The sequence below is a fragment of the Staurois parvus genome, unplaced genomic scaffold, assembly GCF_062004578.1.
Source record: "Staurois parvus isolate SC_StPar_1 unplaced genomic scaffold, SC_StPar_1.0 ptg000498l, whole genome shotgun sequence".
NCBI lineage: Eukaryota > Metazoa > Chordata > Amphibia > Anura > Ranidae > Staurois > Staurois parvus.
The window spans coordinates 2,225,327-2,252,096 of NW_028318294.1; the positions used below are offsets into that span (position 1 = coordinate 2,225,327).

The 26,770-nt window shown below is 40.0% G+C and overlaps 1 protein-coding gene across 1 annotated transcript in view; it reads right to left on the minus strand.

The window, feature by feature from the left end:
• Positions 1 to 26,770, minus strand: part of CDYL2 (chromodomain Y like 2) — a 65,739-nt gene that overhangs the window by 22,169 nt on the left and 16,800 nt on the right. The window contains exons 3-4 of the mRNA XM_089689775.1: positions 25,533 to 25,577; positions 12,855 to 13,072 (exon numbers count right to left, since the gene is read on the minus strand). Coding sequence (XP_089545901.1) covers positions 12,855 to 13,072; positions 25,533 to 25,577 — 263 coding nt within the window. The remainder of the gene's footprint in view (positions 1 to 12,854; positions 13,073 to 25,532; positions 25,578 to 26,770) is intronic.

The window sequence follows — 26,770 nt, forward strand, 5'->3', positions numbered from 1 at the left end:
CCCAGTCAATTTGGGGGTTATGGGCCCGCAACCAAGGGAGCCCCAGAATGACTGGGAAAAGGGGTGATGCAATAGCATCCAGGCGGAGGAGTTCCCGGTGCTGACCGGCAATGGAAGTCACAATGGAAGGGGTCTCCTGGTTAACAACTCCTGACTTTATCCGGGAACCATCAGCCAAAAAGATGTGAAACCCCTTCTCCTTTGGGCGGAGGGGGATACCCTGCTGGTGAGCAAAATTGATATCCACAAAACAGCTGCATGCCCCCGAATCAACTATGGCCGTCACCTCCACGGTCCTTTCTGAAAGCTGAAAGGAGAGGGGAACAACTAAGTACTGGGACGGATTCATATTGCCAACAGATAAAGAAGATGAGGTGAACTTACTCAGTTTCTGCGGGCAGGAACGCACCATGTGATCAGCTTCGCCGCAGTACAGGCACAGATTCTGGGAGCGTCTGCGCTGGCGTTCCTCAGGCGATAGTTTAGGCCGAGCCAGGCCTAGCTGCATGGGTTCGGGAGCATCTTCAAACGGCAGGTTCTGGATGCTTGGCCTAGTATGTTGACTGGATCCCTGAAATGACCCCCAGGGATTTCCGCGACCCTGACCAGACCTCTCCAATCTGCGCTCCCGTAGCCTACGGTCGATTTTAATGGTGAGTGCAATCAAGTCCTCTAATGTCTCGGGCACCTCCACCCGGGCGAGCTCGTCTTTCAGGGCCTCAGAAAGGCCCATACGGAACTGGTGCAAAAGTGCGAACTCGTTCTAACGGGTGTCACCCATCCAGCGCCTAAAGTCAGAGGCGTATTCCTCAGCCGCATGCCGACCTTGTCGGAGTGCGTATAGTGTGGCCTCGGCCGAGGCCGCCCGTTGTGGGTCATCATATAAGATGGCCATGGTGTTAAAGAAGCTGTCGACCGTAACCAGGTGAGGATCATTGTTTCCCCTTAGTCGGTGGGCCCAGTCTTGGGGTTCACCCTGCAACAGGGAGACAACAAACCCCACTTTCACCGATTCTGTCAAAAAGGTCCGTGGCTGCAGTTCAAAATAGAGCAGACAGGAGTCCCGGAATGACCGAAAGCGTGTGCGATCCCCATGGAAGCGCTCGGGTAAGGGTACTCGGGGTTCCGCCATAGGGAGTGATGTGGGAGGCCCAGGAGCCGGCTCGTGGGCTGCTGCGACCGGTGGTGCGGGAACCGGGGCCTGTGAAACAGGAACAGATATGGTGCAGGCCTGAAACCGATTCTCGATCTGCAGACATCTGTCCTGTAATGTGTTTACTGCTTGCGTCAGGGTGGCCAGGTGCCTGCAAACCTCGTCCAACGGGGAGAGTCCTCCTCGAGGCTCAGTCATGGCCTTCTGGTACTGTGAGGGACCGCCGAGCGGCACCACTAGCACTCCACTGGTCAGGCGTGCCCAGAGCGCGGAGTCTAAGCCCCAGGGTACTTGTTCACCAGGGCCCCTGATGGTGGGGATGGACTTGTAGTACCCCGAGACCAGGTCGCCTCTACTGAGCACACCTGTCAGTGGTAGGGGTGTTCGCCAGGGGTTCCAACCAGGGAGAGCCAGATGTGAGGAGGTCGGGTGAGCCCGATGGGATGGATGGATGGATGGCTGAGCAAGTGCGTAGTCAGACAGGCCGAGTCGGTAAGGTAGAGGACGGTAAGGTACAAGGGAGCAGGCAGAGAATCGTCGGGTCACACGCCAGGTCAGCAACAGGAGATCAGATCTAATAAGGGGCATCCAGGGAGAGAGGTCAGGCAAGCAGGGGTCTGGGCAGGAGAAATCAGCAAGGTCAAGAGCAATCCGGGTCAATAACTTACTAGGCACAGGTACAGGAACACAGGAAGCAGGTAAGACCAGAAGGCAACGAAAGGACAGCTCAGGGACCTTTAAATATCCCGCCCTGCGCTGCCATTGGTGCCCAGCGGGCGGCCGCGGCTTCTACTGCGCATGCGCGAGCTCGAACGCCGCGGCCGGCCCGGACCTAGTGCCCGTGTACTAGGTGGAGCAGTGCGCCTGCGCCGGGACCACCGCGGCAGGGATCGAGGAGATCCCTGACAGAAGCCATCCATTGTATACAACTGTCATGTGACCTACTGTGATTGGTCACAGCAGGTCACATGGTACCGGCAACGGGGCTGATATTCAGATCTGTCATCGGCCGTGTCCGAGGTACACGGCCGGTGACAGATCGTGCCGCTGCGCGGCTCTGCAAGAGCAAAAACTGCGCATGCCCAGGAGGACGCCAAATGGCGTCCACCCGGAAAGCTAAAGCATTTTGCCGGCCGCCAAACGGCTATTGGCTGGGCGGCAATGGTTAAAATGGTGCATTTTCTCAGTTTAAACATTTGCTGTTTTCTATTGCCTTACGTGAATAAAATATGGGTTTATGAGATCTGCAAATCATTGCATTCTGTTTTTATGCAGATTTTACACAACATCCCAACTTTTTTGGATTTGAGGTTGTATGAACTACATGTTAATTTATGACCTGTTCCTTGAGTATAGATCTATCTTAAATAAGACATAAACTTTAAATATCACTTAGTAAAATAACATTCCTGTGTGATATTTAAAAATGTGATGTCTTTAAAGGCCCATTCACGCTTAAGCACTGTAAGTTTTCTAAACAGAAGGAACAGCAGAATGTGTTTGCCTTCAAACTCACTCTATATATCAAAACCTAAGAGGGAGTGATATGGAGGAAGGGGCAGAGACAGTGGAGTCATCGCTCTGACTCTTTTACTTGGGTGTGTAATCGTTTGAGATATTGAGTCATGAAAACGGCTTTTTACAAAAGGAGGTAAGAAGAAATTAAAAAATGTGAAATGAAAAGGAGGCTAAAGCTCCACCTGCTGTCTAGATATGAAAATACAAAATATTAACTGCCAATATTTAAAATGTACATGGTTACAATAAAATAGCACTGCCAGAGTAATAAAGAACTATAGGAAATATTTTCATTGTTGTCTCTCTGGCATTGAACAAAAAGTAGAATACGTATTTAAGTGCTGTTTATTATGTGCCTTCTTGCAGGTAGATGATTAAAGGGACAAATAATCTTGAGTTGAAAAAAAAAAGAAACCTACTCCTGTATTCCTGTGATAATGAAACTTACTGTGTCTTGTGACTATAGGATTTTATTCTTTTCTATGCATTTGAGGTTACAGTAATTACATGGTAGCAGTAAATACATTTACAGAACAAGAAAGATCAGACTTTGATAGATTGCCTGGAAATACTGTGTTCCTTATGTGATCACAGCACAGGTTGTTAAGGATCATGAAAATTCCCAAGAGTGTTTGGTTGCCATGGAAACCCCACTACCTTTTAAAAGAGATCGTCTATTTAACCAATTTCCTCACTTTATTTGTATGGTTGGATCCCAGGTGGTTCTGCCCCTTTAAACCCAGAGGTATCATGTCCCATCATTACAGGGCTCAGGAGGTTAAATCCTGTTTTTATAAGTGTAGATTAATTATTTTTTTAAGGTTCAACCATTTCTTTACAATGCATTATACAAAGTACTCTTCTCCATACCTCAATAATAAAAATAAAATTGGCCCCAGTTATGAAAGATTTGTATATTTGTCCTCCTATCCTTCTGCACACAGGATGCTAAGACAACTTTAAAGTGGTAGTTAACTCGTTTTTTTTTATTTTACATACAGGTAAGTTTATAATAAAGTTAACCTATAGGTAAAATTAATATTTCCTTAACGTGCACCGTTTAGGAGACATTCTCTCTTTCCAAAAGCCAGCACATGTGCTCTGAAGGAACAGCATACCGGTTTAGTATGTTATATTAACTCCCAAATAATAATAACTCCCCAGTCATTTTTATATATATAATAACTCTCTCTATGTAAAAATAACTCCCCTAGTTTTGAAGAAGCTAAATGACATAAAAGTTGAAAGTAAGAGCTTAAATTAATATGCCTTATCTGTTAATATATACGTAAGAGTGTTAACAGATTTTAATTATTGAAAGTTATCATTAATTAATTATTTGGAGGATCAATTCTTTAAAACGCCAAATTCCAAGTTATAAATGCACTCATTTGTTTAATAATAAACATTTAATTAAAACATTGAATTTATTTTAGATAACTTCTGCCTTTTTCTGTTTGGAAGTTATTATTACATAGAGAGAGTTATTATTACATATATAAAAATCACTGGGGAGTTGTTATTATTATTTGGGAGTTAATATAACATACTGCACCGGTGCCGTTCCTTCAGAGCTTATGTGCCGTGGCCCAGGACTCATGCGCGGGAGTGACGTCATTGCGGCCCGGCCTTTAAGACAGCCGGAGATCGCGAGCCCGGAAGAAGGACTGGGTAAAAATGGAAGCCCTGTCAGCTGTGACAGTGCACCCCTGGAGAGCTTTGTTTTAAGGTACGTTTTACATATAGTGCTAGTATGCAATGCATACTAGTAAATTATATTACCATGCAGGTAACTATTTTTTTTCTCCATTCTTGCTGTTTACTACTGCTTTAAAGCAAAACTATATTCATCAATTTAAGAGTTAAAAAAAAACAGTCACATTCCCAGCACTTGCCGGGAATGTAGCTGTCACATTTGCCTGTGCTCTCAACCAAACTGTCAATCCATCAAATGGCTGGTGTCATAAATGATCACATTTATTGGGGAGGTAGGACACTCTTAAGTACCTTTTCCCTTTATATGTTCATTTCAACCTTTTTTTAATACATTGTTTAGTTTAAAAGTTCAGCACCATGGCAGTTGAAGATAAAAGAGAGGCTAAGATGGCAGCATCCTTGGCTGAAAACAATAGGAGGGTTTAGTTCCGCTTTAAACTTAATAGCAGTACTCAATGTTTAATTCTCTTCTTCTTATGGTGAAATAAACACCTAACAAGTTAAGCTCTACAACTGTAGTTCCCATCCCTCTACTTTTCTAACTTCAAGTACAAGTATAGGATGAGTGACAAGAACTCCTCGTTTGGCACACCTTCCTCATACCGTATCCCTCCTCCCTGTTCCAATTCTCCACCAAATACTAACTCGGTACTTTCTAGTTCCCAATAACCCCTCATTACCACCCCCCCTTCTCATTAGTATATGAACCCCTGCCTTCTAAGATTTGCCACGCCTTTAACAGTGTTCGACTGACCAGTTACACCCATCGTCCCCCTTTGTGGCAATATACCACTTTATCAGTGACTTCGATTACCTTCAAGTCTCCACCGTTTATGAGCCCAAACTATAGATGGAGCTTATAGTCACTGACTAGGCAGGAAAATGAAGGTCATTCTATCATTACAACTACTGAATGTATATTTATGTTCCCTATGGGATTTAATTTATCAACAATACTAGAATGCTGCACTGGGGGTTATTTATTATATTAAAACTGGAGAGTGCAAAATCTGATGCAGCTCTGCATAGAAAAACCAATCAGCTTCCAAGTTTTATTGCCAAAGCTTAATTGAACAAGTTGAAGTTAGAAGCTGATTGGCTGCCATGTACAGATTCTGAGTGCTCCAGTTTAGTAAATCTACCCCACTGTGTTCTGCGTCCCTCCCTGTAGGTTTCTATGGGATTCTGTTTGTAATAAATGTTCTGTGAACTTTTAAACTAAACAATGTATTAAAAAAAAGGTTGAAATGAACATATAAAGGGAAAAGGTACTTAAGAGTGTCCTACCTCCCCACTATTAAATCAGACCAGCAGTATTGGCTACTGAGTTGCTCTCATCAGACAACAAGAAAAGGGCAGGCACGGCTCCGAGTTGGAAATGAAGAGGTGTCCTAAGTAACACTGAGTTCTTAGGACTGGAGAGCCTCCCTGGATGCAACAGGGATCTTGCTAATACTAAAGGTAGAAATGCAGGCACATTATGAATATTAACCAACTATTGAACTAAGCCCTAATTGTAAATCATCATCTTTGGCAAATAACAAATCTATACTGGAGGAGGGTGCATTTCCCTACGCACCATTTGGCCAATTGATGAATCTAAAATATATAACCTTTATTAAAATATAAAAAATGTTTGCTCAGCTGTAATTAATGCCTATTGGAGTGGAATGTACTGCACACAATATAACTGAATACCATTGCAATTATTTATCTTACATCCAAATGGTTAATAACACCAGACCAAATCAAATACCAAACCATTTTAAATGAAGTGACAACATACAAAGAGGCACTGTAGTTTGATCATAAGCCTATCAGCTTGAATATATAATCTCTGTTAAGGAAATGGAATTACCCCATGGACAAAACGAATTAAATAGTATAATCTATCTTGCTACAGATATGTAATATGGGTACAGTCATCCACGGGCTTAAATATCAGCCTCCCATGGATAAGCCCCATACGTCATCATTTCCACCAAAAATACCTGACTGTTTTGAGGAATGCAAATGATGCACTGTAAAACACAGTACACACCTCTCCTATAGCCAAGGTGTGATAATCAGTTGCCACCAGCACTCCGGTTGGATACACACAAGGACCTCTCAAGCCTCACCGCCCAAATGAGCTATCCATGGTTTGGGTTTAAAAATCTCCAAGCCATTCACATAAGCTGTTTCCACCTTGGCTGAATGTTCAAAACATTTTGAATGATGGGGTGCTATTCCTTCAGCTGACACCAAAGATGGCACTGTCTATTCCCACTGACATCAGGATCTTTTCTACTCCCAATAGCAAAAGTCCGGCCCCCTCTAAAGTGTGAAGGACAATAAACTGGTATTTTCTTTAGAAAGTTTGGAGACCCCTGATTTAGAAAATCAAGTGAATGTTCCTAAAAGTAAACATTTTGAACATAATTCTACTAGTGTATATCCAGCTTAGGAATTTATGGACAGTCGTAGAGTGACTTTGTCTCCACACAGACAGATATACCTCATTAAAGTGTTACTAAACCCACAACAGTAAAATCAGTCTGTATATGCAGTAAATCAGTCTGTATATGCAGGACAATAAACATTCTTAATGCATCCATTTTTAGCTATTTTGTGGATCTATCCACTCTCCATATTGTTTTGTGGCCTGTATACAATGTTGGTATTCCAGTACAACACAGATGAAATTTTATTAATAAACTCGAGAATACAATATAGCAAGGGCAAATCTTCTCCTATAATGTAAAATGTTCCAAGTTTGTACTTTTTCATATGAATACCAGAATAATTTTATTCTCAGGAAACTGCAACATATTAGTTTGATAAAGCTTAGCATTCTCAGAACACAATGAACAAAGGAATTATCAGGCTTTAGTAAGAAGTAAACGTTCTGGGTTTTTTTTTAAATCTGTTTCGTCAATCGAGTATGCCAAGAGATGAAATCAATACCCTATTTAAGTGCGTTTACCTGGAGGTCTGTAGTAAAAATGGTTATAGAACCAGGGGGTAGGGCAACGGGTGCCACATCCTTACACATTTTGGGCTTCTTACCACCATAAGGAGTGCATTCACGTGGCATGTTTTTGACAGCTCATTAATTTCAATGGGCTGCGGAAAGCACAGGAGCGAGCAAAAAAGTACAGCAGGTGTGACATCTAATTTTTGCAATTTTGCACCACAGCAAACTGCATGACATAAATGCCCCTGCATTTGGGAGACGCGAGGTGGTGCCATTAGGAATTCATGGTACTCACGTGTGCCTGCAGATCAGCACATTATGATCAGGGCCGGTGCAAGGATTTTTGTCTACTTAGGTGAAAGTGGAGTTTGCCACCCTACCCCCTTCCATCCTGCACCCCCCCCCACAAACTACCCTCCCATAACACACACCATTGTGACAGGAGAGGGGTATCTGGGCAGTCTGAAATGTGGGGAGCAGTGGGACAGGTGGCAGGTAGTGTGACAGGAGGGGGGCAGTGTGACAGGAGGAGGGAGTGGCCCAGGAGGGGGGCAGTGGGACAGGAGGGGGGGCAGTGGGACAAGATGGGGGATTTGAACAGGAGGGGGGAAGCGGGCAGAGTAATATCATGAATGATGAATTTTAAATTTTATTTGTAGTATATAGATTACACTGCACTGTAAATACTATACTGCATTTGGTATGTTCGGAGTCTCCTTTTTTAACTTAAGAGTCATCAAACCCCTAATAAAGAGAAGTAGCAAAAATAAAAAGTGTCATCAAACCCACATCATTAAAAACTATCAATAAATGCTGTATTACATTCATACTCACTCAGTCACTATGGGATTCCTTTTCTGTATTCTGCAAATAACCTGGTTGATCCTGCTATTCTCTATCACCCCCTTTAGTTCATGTCCTCACTGGATTCTGCAGAGCAGTGTTGGCAGCTAATGCACATACTCAGTTTTCAGTGTATTTCTATCCTGAGCATTTCCTCCCTATCACATCTGAGCAGCCAATGTGACTATTGAGTCACACATGTGGGTGTATACACAGTGGTAAATGACAGTCCACTCCCTCCCTCCTCCTCCATGCCCACTAACAAGCTAAACACAGTGGGGATGGGATATTACATCTTGATTGATGGAGGCTTCATCACGCTGTTATCCTAAGACACAAGCTGTAGGGGTGTGACACAACCTGTGACTGGCAAAAATCTACCTACACCATGTTATTGCCAAAAAATATTAAAGATTTAATTTCAAATATATATTTGTATGTCGATTTAAAACAGTTTATAGGTATGAATTATTCATTTGTGCTTTTTATCCCAAAGGATGTTTTTTTTTAATCTTGAACATGTGACCAGCAGCAGAGGACTAGAACCTCCTCCTACTTATGTTTTTTACATTTTGAACACATGGAATCCCCACAATGTCCCAGATGTGCTATGGGGTACTCTCATACACATGTTGTGGCACTGACCTAAGCTTCATTGCTATTGGGAGTTTATTTTCACTACCCTAAATACAGGCGTATCTCGGTTTATGAATGCCTCGGTTAACGTAATTTTCGGTTTACGAATGAAAATCCATTGAAAATAATGCCTCGGGTCTGTGAATTTTTTTTGCAATATGACCAGATTAAATGGTTTTCAATGTATTTACAATTTTTTTTTTTAATCATGTCCCTGTACAGTTTGTATGCCTTTAAAGTGCACTTTATAAAGAGTTTTGAACAGATAATACTTTGTAAAATTTTTCTTACCTCCGGAACGGATTAATTGGCTTCCAATGCATTTACAAATTTTTTCTTAATCATGTCCATTTATGCCTTTAAAGTGCACTCTATAAAGAGTTTTGAACAGATAAAACTTTTTTGAATTTTTTGTGACCTCCGGAATGGATTAATTGGTTTTCAATGTATTTACGAATTCATTTTTAATCATGTCCCTGTACATTACTTATGCCTTTAAAGTGCACTTTATAAAGAGTTTTGAACAGATAAAAGACTTTTTTTTTACTTTTTTCTGACTTTCGGAACAGATTAATTGGTTTTAATGCATTCCTATGGGAAACCGCATTTCGGTTTACGAATTTTTCGCAATACGAAAAGTCCCGCAGAACGCATTAAATTCGTAAACCGAGGTATGCCTGTGCACTTTACTCTACACGTTTTGCTTGACCCAAAAGTTGCTCTTCTAGGTTCTGGAAGATATTCTTTCCATCTTATTTACAATTAATGTGGACGAGATCTTTAAATTTAGCTTGTAAACTCATATTGCAAAAACAGATCTCATCAACTCCATTGACGTACAATCAGTGGATAGATGCGATGAATTCTAACTTACTGTGAGAAGAATTGACATGTAAACATAGAGGCTGCCCTTAAAAATGTCAAAAAACATGGTCCCGATGGCTGGATTCTAATTTATCAACTCATTCCACATTGTCCTTGTGAGCTGATAGTTAGGAGATAGCTCTGCCAATGGTTTGGGAAGTTGAATGTCTCTCTGTCTAACTGAGATGCATTGTACAATTCTTCGACGTGACTTACTGACAGTTTTTGGAATAGTGGCTAGCTATAACTGAAGGTCTCTTACATTCGTTATGGCATGATCTTGACGTGGTATGTTCTATTTGTACTCTGTATTTTCTTTTTCTTTAGATATCTCCATGATGCTTCTACTCGTACTGCAGAAATGTGTATCTGTATTTAGGTGTGTATGCGCATTTATTGCCTATTTAAAAATAAATAAGTTGCTACACAGCTGACCCAGCCCAGTATCACTATCAATTTCCTTACCAATATTCCAAATGAACTGATTTTTTTTGTTGACCATCCTCACTCACCTCACAAAGTTGACATATGTTCCAGTGCTAATCTATAGCCCCGATAAAAGTTTCCAAACCCCCAATCTCCCATAAAGAAATACAGACACATGGCCTAGTTAGAGTACAGCCAACATTTCAACTCTATTAACAAAATAGGTCAACATGAACACCGTCTAAAGCCCTATAATCCTTGGAGGAATGGAAGTGAGCTCAGATGCTCTTTCTTGTCCCAAACATCTGGTAAGCTAAGTATGATTAAGTGCTAACACATGCAAATTCATTAACAAATCCAGTAACAATCTATTGTGTCCTGTTCTCAGAACTTCAAACTCATATCAAGGTTGCGTAGGCGTCCTTCCTCACAGTATGCCATACTTTCCTTGGAGAGATGGTGACTGATTCATTGAGAAGAAACCTGCAATAACATCATGCTGTACTCAAAGATTCCGAGGTACAACATTTACATGTGTCAAACCAGAAACAGTGTACCCCTACCCTTTTTGCCCTGAATCATATTATAAGCAATGATTTCCAGTTCCTTTAAGACGTTTAACACCGCATTACTGTTGCGTTCTATGTTTGGATGAGTGCTGAAACAGAATTTGACCACAAGGATGGAGTTAATAGTAGACTATGACTATAGCACAAAGAACTATTTAATAACGTCTGGATCATATGTACACTCTTTAAAAGGTTCAGTCCACCCAAAAGTATCAGTATAAACTCTCCAGCGCTCCAAGGACCAAATGCCAAAGAAAAGCCAAGGGAACCAGGATCAAATTCGCCTATGGATTAGCCTTTCGGAGATTCTGCCCTCCTCAGATAGAGAAATCAACAACTGAAAAAAGAGCAAACAGGAGGCGCACACCCCTAGTGCATTATCCAAGGCTTAACGGTAGAGATGGCCATAACCGTCCCTGAAACGCGTCAGAGGGCCGACCACACTGACAGGCGGACACCCTGCCATTGCTATATCCATCTCTACCATTCTACTAAGCTTTACATTTATGCTATGTTTGTGAGTATGTTTTCATCCCCTTTTATACTATAATAAGCCTTGGATAATGCACTAGGGGTGTGCGCCTCTTGTTTGCTCTTTTTTCACCCAAAAGTTTTGCTATAGTTATAGGTGAAGTCTAAAGTACTGAGTTGTCCCCTGGCTTTTTATATATCTTAGATACACCAATAGTGAGATTAACACTCATAACTGATGACTCTGCTACTTTCCAACCTGGACTTTTATTGCCCGTAACATCATATAGAAAATATTATATTAAATCAATTTTTTAGATTTATTATTAAGAAAAATAATAACACTCCAAAAGGGATAGTGTGGACCTTTCATAGTGAAAGCTCTTGCAGATGTGCAGAACCAGAATTTTAGTGTCCCTGAGAGATATTAGCATCCTCCCAAAAGAGGTGGAAGTAAGTGGAGTTAGGCTTTCAATCTTTTGTTCTAATTAATTTTCTGATGTACCCAAAGAAACTGTGGTTATTGGTTCTCAGAACTATTGCACCTTTATGATGTTTTCTTCTTCTGTTTTAATTTGTTTTGGTATATCTAAAGATTTTTAGCTAAATGATTTGGAAAAAATATGGGGTTGATTTACTAAAACTGGAGAGTGCAAAATCTGGTGCAGATCTGCATAGAAACCAATAATATTCCACTTTTTTTGAGTCAAAACTTAAAATGGAACGCTATCCAAAAGGGAAAGTTGCGCTTTAAGTACTGGCTTCCACTCCCTGTGAGGAATTGGCACCTTTGGGGAACGGGTACCCGATTTTGACAGATACCCCCTCCCAACTAGGCCATCGGATGCGGAAATTGTCCTCCCCCCTCCATGTAGTCTTCTGGGACACATGACAGGTTTCAGAAGACTACAGTACCATTCACAAGGCGCAGTGCTACTCGCGCATGCGCAATGTGCACCCAGCTGTGCAGCCGCCAGCTGTCACAGCCGGGTGCCCACACTTAAGATGCGTTAGGGAGTGAGGACGGCAGGTGAAACCACCTGCGGTGAGTACACTGCTGGATCGTGGGACAGGTGAGTGACTGTTTTTTAAAACTCAGCAGCTACAGTTTTTGTAGCTGTAGGCATTTATTTTTTTTTGACTGGAGCTTCACTTTAATTGAACAAGCTGAAGTTAGAAACTGATTGGCTACCATGCACAGCTGCACCAGATTTTGCACTCTCCAGTGATAGCAAACCAACCCCTGTGCCTAACCTGTCTACCTCAATCTGGTCAGTTCAAGCCCATTGATCAATGATTTTGACCTATTCAAGACCTTTCCAATGAAAGCTAGAGTGCTGTGTAATTAGTATAATGCACTGTATACACAATGCAGTTTTTTTTTTTTTTTAAAAATAAAGATTTTTTACAAATAATGAATAGAAAAATACAAAAGCATTTTAACTTGTAAACGTAAAAAAGAAATAAAACTGATCAAAAGTGATTATAGTTTCTTTTTAAGGATAATCCCCCCCACACAATGCTATAACCAAAGAAAAGATAACAAAACAATTAAGTAAAATGTTCAGTGGTAACTTTAAACAACAGAGCAATCTGAAAACACTATGTAAGCACATGGGATATAGCTATGATTTTTCATAAGGATGCAAAGAAACAATAAACACTTTCTAAATTAATATAAAAAATTCCTTAGGGTTCTTACATCAGGCGTCAAGGCGTTGTTGTCGGATGTCTGACTTGAGAGCAGTATGTGAGTGAAGCCATCTTCTTTCCTTACAACAATGTCACGGAATCGGCAGTTGCTTTCATTCTGCCGGATGCTGTACCTCAGTCTCTTATCGAACACATAATCTTTGTCCAAGTCAAGTTTCCGTTTGACCGGGCTGGGTGGAGTCAATCCTCCATTTGTTAATGAATCTCCTTTAAACATTTATAAAAAAAAAAAAGGAAGAAGCTTATCATAAGAAAGAGAACACAAAGATTAAAAAACACTACATGGTGAATATTGGGAGTAAATGAATTGTTATTTTACTTGCCATGATTTGAAATGAAACTTAATATGGAACTTCTTCATGTTTTAGAAGGAGATCATGCAGGTTCAACAGCAAGAGCACACTCCTTGCCCTGTACAGTAACCATAGTCCTTCAATTTTATAAGTCGTTTCAGAAGCTGATTTAATTATGTACTGAGTGTGCATCTTCCTTATTATTTAATCCTTGCCTATGCTCCAGTGTAACCTGGCGCCATGACCACTGCCCCAAGTTTCTGGAATTGGTGGCTCCTTTCTCTTGACTCTGACTGGTTTGAAGTCTCACAGTATACATCTCGCCTTTTTATTGGTTTCCAATCTGCTTCCCCACAGCCTGGATACATGTGACAACCCTGTTTTTTCTTCTCATATATCTCAGGCAAAAATAATAAAACAAAACAAAACAATTCCATTTTCCAGCACAAGGATCTGGAGATGCTGACCATTCCCCACGACCAACCCTGAGAGCCCCATAACAGAGCACTTTGATTGGCTATGGACTTCTCATATATTCCATTTTTTGTTTTGTTTTATTATTTTTGCCTGAGATATATGAGCAGTCCTTGGCTGTAATCATACAACAATTAGTTCTTTTAAAAAATTCTAAGTGCGAACTATGCATGATCCATGACTAGATTTGTAACACCATCTTTTATGACACCGCCGCAATATGTATTGTAGCTTCATGTTTGTTTTTCTAGATTGTAAAAATAAAATTGCATACTGTTTTTTTTTTTTTAAAAAACTCTTATTGAACTGTTCAAAATTTACTATTTAAGAGAAATGTGCCATTAATGTCCCGTCCAAAAGAGGATCCCCCCCCTTGTATTCTGTAGGGAAATTCTGTAGGGATGTTGGCACCTTATGTATTATATCCCTTTCCTTTTCTGTTTTTTTTCTTCTCCACCTTTTGTACTTGTATGTATACTTTTGATATTGTGTCCCTTTCCCCCCCTTTTTTTTTGTACTTCCAGTCTATTTCTTTTGCTGGTTAGATGATTCTTGTTTGAGGACTCTTAGGAGAAATTTCAGTTATGAATGTACCTATGCATTATTGTAATGGTGTTTTTTTTTTTTTTTAATTTTTAGAACTAACAAAAAACTTAAAAAAGTACAATTAGTGATATGGGAATATGAGGTCCTGAAGAAGTGGCTCCCGATCGTGCCTTGACAGTGTAATCTTTACCGTTACTGTCTTGATGAACAAAAAGTTTATTTTTGTGAATATGCTTATGTAATTAATATTGATTGTAAATCCTTCTGTTCGGGCATTTAATAATAGTTTTGTGAATAAACTTTGGTATTTTATATATTTGTATCTTTTATTGATTACTGATAAGTTACCCTAGATTACCCATTACCGTTTTTTTCCTATTCTGTACTCCTTTCTCTTGCAGCATCCTATGGAGCCACTAGCATACAGGGAATAGAGTTATGTCTCCTAGCCTGTGTTCATCAATAGAAACATACAGCCTGGTAGACTGGGATGACAAGGCATTCCCATACTCCTCCATCCTCTCTTCTCCAAGCCAACAGACTGACTCTAAACTGCACTGCCCACTGTTAACACTTTCCTGTGAAGACTAAGTTCAAGGAAAGTTGTAAACTGGAATTGTTGGGGTAAGAATTTTAACCAATAGTTTAATGGGAAATGTGCATCTTATTGTGCTCATTGTGTTCAAAAACATTGCTCCAGAAGAAATCCATCCATTTAATAGCAAAATAGTAAATTCAAATACTCCTTCCTTTTAATTTTAGAAAACTAAAAAACTTAATTTCAAAAGAAATTTAATAGACACTATAAAAAGCAGCAGAAGATCACTTCAATCTTAAGAAATTCATATTTTATGTCTGAGGTTTACAACCACTTTAAATCTAGCAGAGAAAAATCAGGTCTACTGTGCTGCCATACAGGGCTGGACTGGGTGACAGAACTGTGCAAATATTACAACTGATTGAAAAAAATAAAATTCCTTTAGCAGGTAAAACAGCCCCCCATATACAGCGGGTAAAATAAATATTGAACATGTCATAATTTTTTTCAGTAAATGTATTTCTAAAGGTGCTATTGAAATGAAATTTTAAGCACATATCGGTAACAACCCATACATACAAAGAAACCAAAACAAATAAGTTCAGAAATTAAGTTATGTGTAATAAAATGGGAAGACACAGGGAAAAATATTGAACACATGAAGAAAAAGCACGGAAAGCCAAGACACTAGCTGAAATCTATCAGTAATTAGAAAGCAACCCTGTCCCTTGTCAGTACAAATTAATATCAGCTGGTTCAATCTCAACTGATGGCCTATAAAACTGTCTCATTACCAAGATGTCACACTAGAAACATCTCATGATGGGTAAAGCAAAGAGCTCTCTTAAGACCTTATTGTTGCAAAACATACTGATGGCATTGGTTACAGAAGGATTTCTAAACTTTTGAATTTTCCAGTGGGCACTGTTGGGGCCATAATCTGGAAGTGTAAAGAACATAATTTCACCATAAACCAGCTGAAACCAGGTGCTCCTCGCAAGATTTCTGACATAGGAGTGAAAAGAATCATAAGAAGAGTTGTCCAAGAGCCAAGGACCACTTGGTACAACTGTTTTAAAGAAAATAATAAGTATTGCACTCAGCCCCCATGGCCTGTATGCACGCTCACCAAGCAAGACTCCATTGTTGAAGAAAAACCATGCTGAATCTCGTTTAAAGTTGTCTGCACAACATTTAGACAAGAATGAAACATTTTGGGAGAATATAGTCTGGTCAGATGAGACCAAAATCTAACTCTTTTTTTAAAACACAAAAAATTTTACTCTTTGGATGCCTTAATACACACCATGTTTGGAGGTCAAATCGCACTGCACATCACCCCAAAAACATCAAACCAACAGTGAAGTTTGGAGGTGGAAACATCATGGTGTGGGGCTGTTTTTCAGCATATGGTACTGGCAAACTTCATATCATTGAAATAAGGATGAATAGAAAAATGTACCAAGACATTCTTTATAAAAGTCTGCTGCCGTTTAACAGGATGATGAAGATGAAACGAGGGTGGACATTTCAGCAAGACAATGATCCCAAATACAAAGCCAAGGAAACTGTCAACTGGTTTCAAAGAAAGAAAATAAAGCTGCTAGAATGGCCCAGCCAATCACCTGACTTGAATCCAATAGAACATCTATGGAAAGAACTAAAGATCAGAGTTCAAAGAAGAGCCCACAGAACCTTCAAGATTTGAAGACTGTTTGTGTGAAAGAATGGGCCAAAATCACACCTAAGCAATGCATGCGACTAGTTTCTTCATACAGGAGGTGTCTTGAAGATGTCATTACCAACAAGTGATTTTGTACGTATTAAATAAATTTCAATTAACGTGTTCAATACTTTTTCCCTGTGTCATTCCATTTTATTACACATAACTTAATTTCTGAACTTATTTGTTTTGGTTTCTTTGTATGTATGGATTGCATGATTTGTTAAATTTCATGTCAATAGCACCTTTAAAACTGTATTTACTGAGAAAAATGGTGACGTGTTCAATACTTATTTTACCCACTGTATGTATTTCATTTGTGTATATAGGATTGAAGTGAGGTTTAAAGTGATCGAAATGATGCTTACCTAAAGCCGAGATCCATAAATTGCTCTTTAAAACTTAGAGTAGGCCAGTGTGGCTATTTCTAATGACTGCTATGTAAAACCCAGGGAGCTGCTGGAATGGTGAGTGGCAGTACATGCAACATAGGATCTGAGCTGTGATCTTCCAGGTGGTGCTCCTGTGACTTCCTGTCTCTTACAATGAGTACTGTATAGTGCAGTGGTTCTCAACCTTCCTAATGCCGTGACCCATTAATACAGTTCCTCATGTTGTGGTGACCCCCAACCATAAAATTATTAACCCAGTAATTATAATTCATGAAGTGTCGTTTTACCTCCAATACTGCTGCTTCCAACACAGTAGCTGCTTTCAACACAGTAGCTGCTTTCAACACAGCAGCTGCTTTCTACACATCGGAAATATGTGTTTTCCGATGGTCTTAGGCGACCCCTGTGAAAGGGTCATTCGACCCCCAAAGGGTTCGCGACCCACAGGTTGAGAACCACTGGTATAGTGGGTCATTCACTCAGCAACTCCTCTATTAAAAAATTGTCCAATTACAGATCATCTTGTATTAGCTGAAAAGAATACAATATGTTCTGTAATTGAGCAAGGTGTAGGGGAGGGGTGGATGAACGCTAATGCTTTATTCTCATCCAATCACGGAACATCTTGCATTCATTGAAAAGAATACAAGATCTTTTTTGAATGGAGGAGGTAGAAATTCAATTCAACACTGCCAGGAAGATTACAGCTGTGGTTTGGAATACCACTGATGTCATCATGGCAGTCATTAGAGGTAACCATGCTGGCCCAAACAATTTTTCCTGGAGTCCAGCTTTAAGAAATATTTACTTTGTATTTAATGCAGCTTATTCTTTCTGATGATCCAAGGAATCAAAAGTCACCAGCACCTGAAGAGTTCTGCTTGATCACCTGCCTAAACGCAAGCGTATTTTAGTCATTGCAATGTCATAACACAGCCCTGTAGTTGATAGGAAGATAGATTATTACAGGGTTCCTTTTTTATGGCTATGATTACAAAGGAGCTGGAAAACCCCATATGGAAGAAAAATATATTTGAAATATATTTAAAAAATATTCTTCCCAAACATATTGACATATATTTGAAATGCTACAATTGTGGCCATATTCAATATATTTCAAAATATATTTCAATATATACATATATACACACACACACACTGTATGTTGAAATGCATTTTTATTACAAAATATTTTTAAAATTTCAAATATACTGTATGTATATTTTTGGAATTCATTTACAAATATATGTAAAAATATGTTAAAATGACTTTTTTATATGTTAAAAAAATCTGAAGAATATATTTTAAAAAAATATATTTTTAAAAATATATATTCAGCTCCGCCTCAGATTTTAACATATAAAAAAGTCATTTTAACATATATTTTTACATATATTTGTAAATGCATTCCAAAAATGTAGATTTGTATTTTTAAAGACATACAGTATATTTGAAACGTATTTTTAAAAATATTTTTCATATATTTTGTAACAAAAACGCATTTCAACATACAGTATATATATATATATATATATATATATAAATATATTGAATATGGCCAAAATTTTAGCATTTCAAATATATGTCAATATATTTGGGAAGAATATTTAAAAAATATATTTCAAATATATTTTTCTTCCATGTGGGACAGCATGTTATGAATGTAAGTTCAGGCAATTGACGGGGGCAGCAACTGTTAGACCTAAAAGTACTTCTCTCCTTTGATTCTTAGCTCCAAGTCAAGATCACTATTGTAGAGAGAATATAAATCTTCCCTAGGTGATCCAGCAGAATTACAATAATTTCAGAATAAAAGTTCAGAATACTGCTTCATCCCAACTGTGGCTGGTTCTTTCTAAGTTCCTACACATATCTGCTTTATGATGGCTCTTGAGCATCACTCTAAGAGGCTTAGTATTTTCAATTTTACAACTTCCAATTTCCAAATAAATGCCTTGACAAATAGAAAAACAACCAGCGATTATTATCAGCATCTGACACACAATGTGTGAAAGCTGCAATAGCACATTGATTTTTTGGTATATCACAGAGACTGAAGCCAATGCTTTGCTATGATACCACTTTGGACGTCTGGATCTATTACATAATGACCCTCTTCAAAACCAGAGCCATTTATTTTGTAGAGCTGAGGCGGTTTAAATGGCATGTCCGCATCAGATAATTTATCCTCAACCTGATATTGACAGGATAAATAACCAACAGTTTTTTAAGTCATTTCAAATAGGAGGTAGAAAAGGTAAAAAATGCATCTAACTAAAAGGTATGACTTTAACAACATTTTATGCCTTCTCTATCTCTGTATTTATTACTGGTAAACATGGTACCTCATCTCTTTTTTATGTCATTTAGGAATTATAATACCAGAAGCTTTACCACCAGAAGCCATTGTAAGGGTATCTAACTCTTGCAACAGAATAATTCTGTCAGGCCTCATTCACATGGGCATACTTAAGCATACACCCGTGAAAGGACCATGTTTGCCCGCAATGGGATGCAAACTCCAAGCGAGCTTTCATGCGGAGAGGCTTCCTATCTAGCTACTCTGCCATAAAGCCCAGATTGGTGGAGTTCTACAGTGATGGTTGTCCTTCTGTAACTTTTTCCATCTCCATACAGGATCTCAGGATCTCTGGAGCTCAATCAGAGTATACATTGGGTTCTTGGTCACCACTCTTAAGAAGGTTCTTCTCCCTCAATTGCTCAGTTTGGCCAGGTGACCAGCTCTTGGAAGAGTCCTAGTTGTGACAAACTCTCCCATTTGCGAATTGTGGAGGCCGCTGTGCTCTTGGGAACCTTCAATGCAGCAGAATTTTTTGTGGCTTTCCCTAGATCCATGCCTTGCAATAATCCTGTCTCTGAGCTCTGCAGGCAGTTCCTTTGAACTTATGGCCTTTGCTCTGATACAGTATCCATTGAAGTTGTGAGGCTTTTTATAGAGAGGTGTGTGCCTTTCCAATCAATTTAATTTATCACAGGTGTACTCAAAGGTGTTATCAGGGTGCAATATAACATTGAATGGGGCTTGAACACTTTATGAGTACACTGTATATAGAGTAATGGCAAAAAATATTGGCGCCCCTGCTTTTCTGTCTGATAATGCACCACTTCGCTCAAACAATTGTTGCAGTTACAAATGTTAGGCAATCTCATGTGTATTTCTTTTGTTTGTATTGGTTTGACACAAAAAAGTGGAGAACCAAAAACCAAATCTGACACATTCCACACAGACCCCCAAAAATGACCTGGACAAAATTATTGGCACCCTCAATTTAATATTTGGTAGCACACCCCTTGGAAACAATAACTGAAATCATTAGCTTCCTGTAACCATCAATGAGTTTCTTCCACCTCGCTACTGGCAGTTTGGACCACTCTTCTTTCCCCAACTGCTCAAGGTGTCTCAGATTGGAAGGGTTCCTTTTCCCAACTGCTGTTGTGAGATCTCTCCATAGGTGCTCTATGGGATTGAGATCTGGACTCATTGCTGACCAGTTCAGTACAGTCCAGCGCTTTGTCTTAAACCATTTCTGGGTGCTTTTTAAAATGTTCTTTGGGTCATTGTCCTGCTGTAAGACCCAAGACTTCTGACGGAGACCTAACTTTCTGACACTGGGCCCTAAATTGCACGCCAGAATTCTTTGGTAGTCTTCAGATTTCATAATGCCATGCACACGGTCAAGGTATCCAGTGCATGAAGCAGAAAATCAACCCCAAAACATCAGTGAACCTCCACCATGTTTGACTGTAGGGACTGTATTCTTTTCTTTAAATGGCCTCATTTCTTTTTATGCAAACAATAGAATGATGGGCTTTTACCAAAAAGCTGAAATTTTGTTTTGTCTGTCCACAGCACATTCTTCAAAAAGAATTTTGGCTTCATCGGGTAAGTTTTGGCAAACTCCAATCTGACTTTTTTGTTTCTGTGTCAGAAGTGGGGTCTTCCTGGGTCTCCTACCATAGTGTCCCTTTTCATTCAGATGGTGACGTGTAGTGTGAGCTGACACAGTTGTACCCTGTGCCTGAAGATCACCTTGAATTTGTCTGGAAGTTGATCGAGGTTCTTTATCCACCATTTGAACAATCCTTCCTTGCAATCTTTGATCAATTTTTCTCTTTGATCCACATCCACGGAGATTAGCTACAGTGCCATGGGCTGTAACCTTCTTAACAATGTTGTGCACAGTGGACACAGGAACATTAAGATATCTGTAGATGAACTTGTAAGCTTGAGATTGTCCATGCTTTTCCACAATTCGTGTTCTCAAATCCTAAGACAATTCTTTGCTGCTCTTTCTCTTCTCCATGCTCCATGTGGCACACAGAGACACACTACAGAAAGGTTGAGTCCATTTTTCACCAGTTGCCAGTATTATTTCTATATTGTCTGTACCTGGTAATTGATACAGGTGAGTTTAATTACAAATTACAGGAGCACCCCAAACTTGGAATGCAACTATTTCTTACAATTTTTAGAAGGTGCCAATACTTTTGTCCAGTCTATTTTTGGGGTTTTATGTGGAATGTGTCAGATTTGGCTTTTTGTTTCTCCACTTTGTGTCATACCAACACAAACAAAAGGAATAAACATGAGAATGCGTAAACATTTCTAACTGCAACAACTGTCCGGGCGAAGTGGTGGATTATCTCACAGAACTGTAGGGGTGCCAATATTTTTGGCCATGACTGTACATTCTGTCTTGACGATTAGCACAATACCAACCAACAATTTAAAGCCCAACTGAACCTTCAGTTTAAGGGTCCATGCACTCTGGTCTAAAAAATGCTGCTCATAGAGAACTTTATTGTTTTGGCTTTAGAAGCGACTAATCTTATCCTATGTGTTCATGCACATTAGGTCGTTTAGAGGCATATTTTAAGCTCAGCATGTAGAGGCAGAAGAAAAAACCTGTTTTGTGTTTTTGAAAGCAGTTTTCTGGCAGAAAAACCGCTAAATGCTCCTAAACGCCCCTTAATACTAGTACAAAAAAAAAGCACAAATTAGCTTTTTTTTCTGTCCAGAGCACTGGCATTTTTTAAGCCAGTGTAAATGGAGCTTAACCTCCCTAACGGTATTCCCGAGTGTAGCTTGGGGTAAAATGTCAGTGCCAAAAGTGGTAACCCCAAGCTACACTCGGGCTTACCATGCGGCGCTGCATAGGGAGTCCCTGCAGCACTTACCTTGTCCTTCGCTCCCGCGATGTGTCCCCTGCAGCTTTCCCGGCCATCTCCTCCGGCGGATGCCGGCATGCGGCTTCTGTGTTCCGGTCCCTGTGACGTTCCCGCCGCGTTAAAAAAAATTCATTTTTTTCAAAACACATTTTTCATAGTAAAACATTGCTGTTTCAACCCATTTCACATACATATTGTCCCTACTGCTTTGTCCTGTCCCCTGCCTGCGTTTTGTCTGTTCTTTCTGCCTGGAAACTGAGAAATGTCCATGGCGTCCAAAAAGTGTCCCTTTAGGTCAACAGCGGGTTTAGACCAGCTAGAGAACAATGATAGTAAATTAGAACCACTTGCAGAATTGAGTGATAATGATTCGTGGGGAAATTCGTCATCAGACACTGAAAACGATTCTGCGACTTTGCTCAGCGATGTGCGAACTTGGCGCTATATTTCAAATTTCAGTGTTTTCGGTTTGATTATATTATTGAATTAAATGTATTATTATTATATTATTATTTTTTATGATTATTTATTAAATTATAATTTATGATTTCGTGTTTCAAATTGTATCATACCCGGGATGTTTAATAGACTCTTGTTCGGACAGATTTCAGTGAGTTATTCCTAAAAATTACAGCCTACAATAAAAAAACTACTTATTTCCATGCAAAATAATGGTACTGCTTTCAGCACCAAAAATCTGAAATAATCATACCGCCGGGGAGGTTAAATATACTGACGTTGGATTTCTCTTTAAATCAGCCCCGATCTAAGTAAAAACGTCTGTCTCCTGCTGGCATCAGCGTAGTGGGCCCTTGCTCTCTATAGGAAAGAAGTGGTTTTATTGCAGAAGTTTGTCACACCCTGTACTGAATTGGTGACTGAAATTTCTTAGGGCTGGTGGTTCTAAGTGTGAAGGTAACAAGGAGGGAGTTCCAGCACCACCAGCTGCAGCATTCCAGGATCACCAGATTACAAACTAAAGTGGGGGGATTCTGGTACAGTGTATCAATGTCTAGATGAAAAACTGAACTACTTAGAAGAGATTTTAGATCTTGGCATTGGGTTGTTAATCAATTTAATAAAACCTTAATAAAAATAAAACATTGCTTGAAAAAAATAAAATAAAAGGATGTCATCACTCACTCAAAAATTAAAAATAAAACAAATAAAAGAAAAAGTTGGTGACCTTACCCTCTGGCCACCAGACAAGGGTGACATCACTTGGGATTCTAGGAAAGCCAAGGAACACAAATTTTTCCAGAAACCTAGTGAGTATTCACCTTCCTGCAGACTCTAAGGCCGGCCATACATGGGTTGAAATTCGACAGATTTTTGGTCCAAAAATTGGACCTAAGAATAATTGGCAGATTTTTGCTCTGTAAGTGGGTCAATGGCACCGGCCGATTTTCATGGTTCCTCCCCTTTTCAGTGATCGGGCATGTTGGAAAATTCGTGAAAAACGACCGATTTTTGACTCAATGATGGTCAAATCGTACGATCATTTTCCCAAAAAGAATATGCACATGAGCCATGACCTGGAAGGAACAGAAGTTTCGCCTGTTATATGGGGTAAACTTTATGACTTGGTCGGCCGATTTTCGAAATCATTAATGGCACCATCGGATTACCGAGTGAACGACGTCCTAGGCAACATAAGAACTGACCACCCCAGCACCAACACCTGATTGCCCACCAAACGCGCACCTCCCACCGTCGCCACCACCCTTAGCCACGGCCACCTGATTAACATAACCTAACCTGCACAAGAAGCAGCTGGCAATCCCCACACCCTCCAGTAGTATGCAGCCTCCGCATCAGGTCCCCATCCTGCCACTTATTCTGGAGGCAGTGCTATCCCCTGAAAATTGTAGCCCAAGTCAAACGCCATGCGTGCCTCGCAGTAAATACGTCGCTGCTATAATCGATGGTGTGAATGTAGCCCAAGGCTAGGTTCACATCTGTGATGGTGGTGCTGCTGCGGATCCGCACAAAAATCCAAGCAGCCATACCACCCACACAGAGAAATGTGGACCCGCGGGCAGGTGCCATTAATTCTAACCGCACGCCGCCCGCACTGGAAATCGCAACCGTACTGGGAACCTCAGTTCCCGTGCGGGCTGCGTTTTCCGAAGAAGTGCAGGCACTTCTTCCCTGCGTGTCCCGGGACACAGGAGTCCATTCAAATGAATGGGCTCTCATACCCACGCAAAACACAGCCCACATGGCCACAGATATGTGAACCAGGGGTAAAGGCTCTGTGGACCTGTTATGTTATGACAATGAGGTGTTCTATTGTCCTAACACACTTAATATCCTATGGTGACAAGCTACTCCTCCATAGATGCAGTACAGTGAATGAGAGTAGTCACCCTAGTAGAGGAAGTGTGTTACAGACAGAAAAAAATAAAAATAAGGGAGAAAAAAAGTCTGAAAAAAAGGAAAGTATTACAACTATTATAGCTAAGGATTGGTAAGCTGGAATATATTGCATTTTGTTCTGAGGTTTAGATACTCTTTAGGATCAGAAGCCTCTTTAACCTCCTTGGTACCATTTTTTTGCATGGAAATATGTAGTTTTTTTATTGTAGGCTGTAATTTTTAGGAATAACTCACTGAAATCTGTACGAACAAGAGTCTACTAAACCTCCCGGGTAGGATAAAATTTGAAACACGAAATCATAAATTATAATTTAATAAATAATAATAAATAATCATAAAAAATAATACTATAATAATAATACATTTTATTCAATAATATAATCAAACCAAAAACACTGAAATTTGAAATACAGAGGCAAATTCGCACATCAGTGAGCAAAGTCGCAGAATCGTTTTCAGTGTCTGATGATGAATTTCCCCACGAATCATTATCACTCAATTCTGCAAGTGGTTCTGATTTACTATCGCTGTTCTCTAGCTGGTCTAAAACCGCTTTTGACGTAAAGGGACGCTTTTTGGACGTCATGCACTTTTCTAAGTTTCCAGGCAGAAAGAACAGTCAAAATGCAGGCAGGGCACAGGACAAAGCAGTAGGGGCAAAATGTATGTGAAATGCATTGAAACAGCAATGTTTTACTATGTAATAATCATTTTTAAAAAAATAAAATTTTTTAAAAATTTCAAATTTGCCGCCGGTTCCGGCGCTCGTACGTCCCGACGTCACAGGGACCGAAACACGGAAGCCGGATGCTGGCATCGGCTGGAGGACATGGCCGGGGACGCTGCAGGAGACACATCGCGGGAACGAAAGACAAGGTAAGTGCTGCAGAGACTCTTTGAGCAACGCCGCATGGTAAGCTTGAGCTACACTCGAGAATACCGCTAAGGAGGTTAAAGTACATTCCCTCCAAAAAATATGTTTTGGGAATAAATTTAACAAAATTGTTATTTTGAACAGACATTCTCTTTTGGCTTATATACTTCACTTTGCTTCTTTAGCGTGCAAAAAAAATGATTGTCTAAAGTTGCTGTGCGTGAGGTTGTTTTTTAACTATTAAACTGGTTTTTCTACCGCCATTCTTGGTAATTGAACTGTGGTTGGTATCCTTTCCCTTATCTGGGTATTGCAAAGCCTGTTTTAGAAACTGTCAGATGTATGTGACCTTAGCGACTAAAACAATGATTATGTGATGTAGAGTATAATTAAGATCTCAGAATCTTACAAGAATGCTGTATTGAAATTTACATCTGTGGGATTATGTGAAACAAGTATTCAAGGTACACCAGTCAAAATTAAAAACAAAACCTTAAAGTGATAGTAAAGGTTCTTAAAAAAAAAAAAAAAATGTCATACTTACCTGCTCTATGCAATGGTTTTTCACAGAGCAGCACCGATCCTCTTCTTCTCAGGTACTCCGTCGGAGCTCGACTCTTCATCCTCGACCAGTGCCCCCAATAGCTAGCTGCTTGCTATGGGGACACTGGTGCATGCTCGCTCCCGAGCCCTGCTTTTTGTGTCCATAAGACACATACAACCGCGGTTCGTCTCCACCCCTGCTTTCTCCTCATTGGCTCACTGGCTAGGGTTGACAGCAGTGGGAGCTGATGAGGAGAGGGAGACCCGGGACAGCCAAGGCTCCTATGCACATTGCTGGATCGAGAAGGGGCTCAGGTGAGTACTGGGGGTGGGGGCAGCACATTGGAGGTTTTTTCACCTTTATGCATAGAATACATAAAGGTAAATAAACATTTAGCCTCTACAACCAAATTAAAGTGAACCTATGGGCAAACTCAAAAATAATATGAAACAGTCTATCACAAACATTAACACAGCAGTATTGTTTTTCTGAGTCCCCATTAACAACAGTAGATTCATTATTCTTCCATTTAAAGTGGAACTAAACGCCACAAATACTTGTGCCCCTCGCTAGGTACAACATTATTTTCAGGTGTTAGGTCTTCAGCTGTGTTGATGAGCTGGCGCGGGATGACGGTACAGGAGTTTACTGATCCCGGCACCAAGGCACCTTGCTGAGAAAATACCTTGAGCTGTACATGCGCAGCTTAGTGTACATTCTAAAGAAGGCTAAACACTATATGAGAACCCCAATGTGAAACAGTATATCAGAGAACTATACCCCCTTATAAATCAATGCTATAATGACTCAATCACCAGAAGATACATACAGTAGCATATTTCTTCTGCAAAAAAGAGCCTGCCTGGTGGAAATTATTTTTATAGAACACTTTAGTTCCCTTTTAAGTAACAAAAAAAACCCAACTTCCCCTAACACATCCCAGACAGTTATA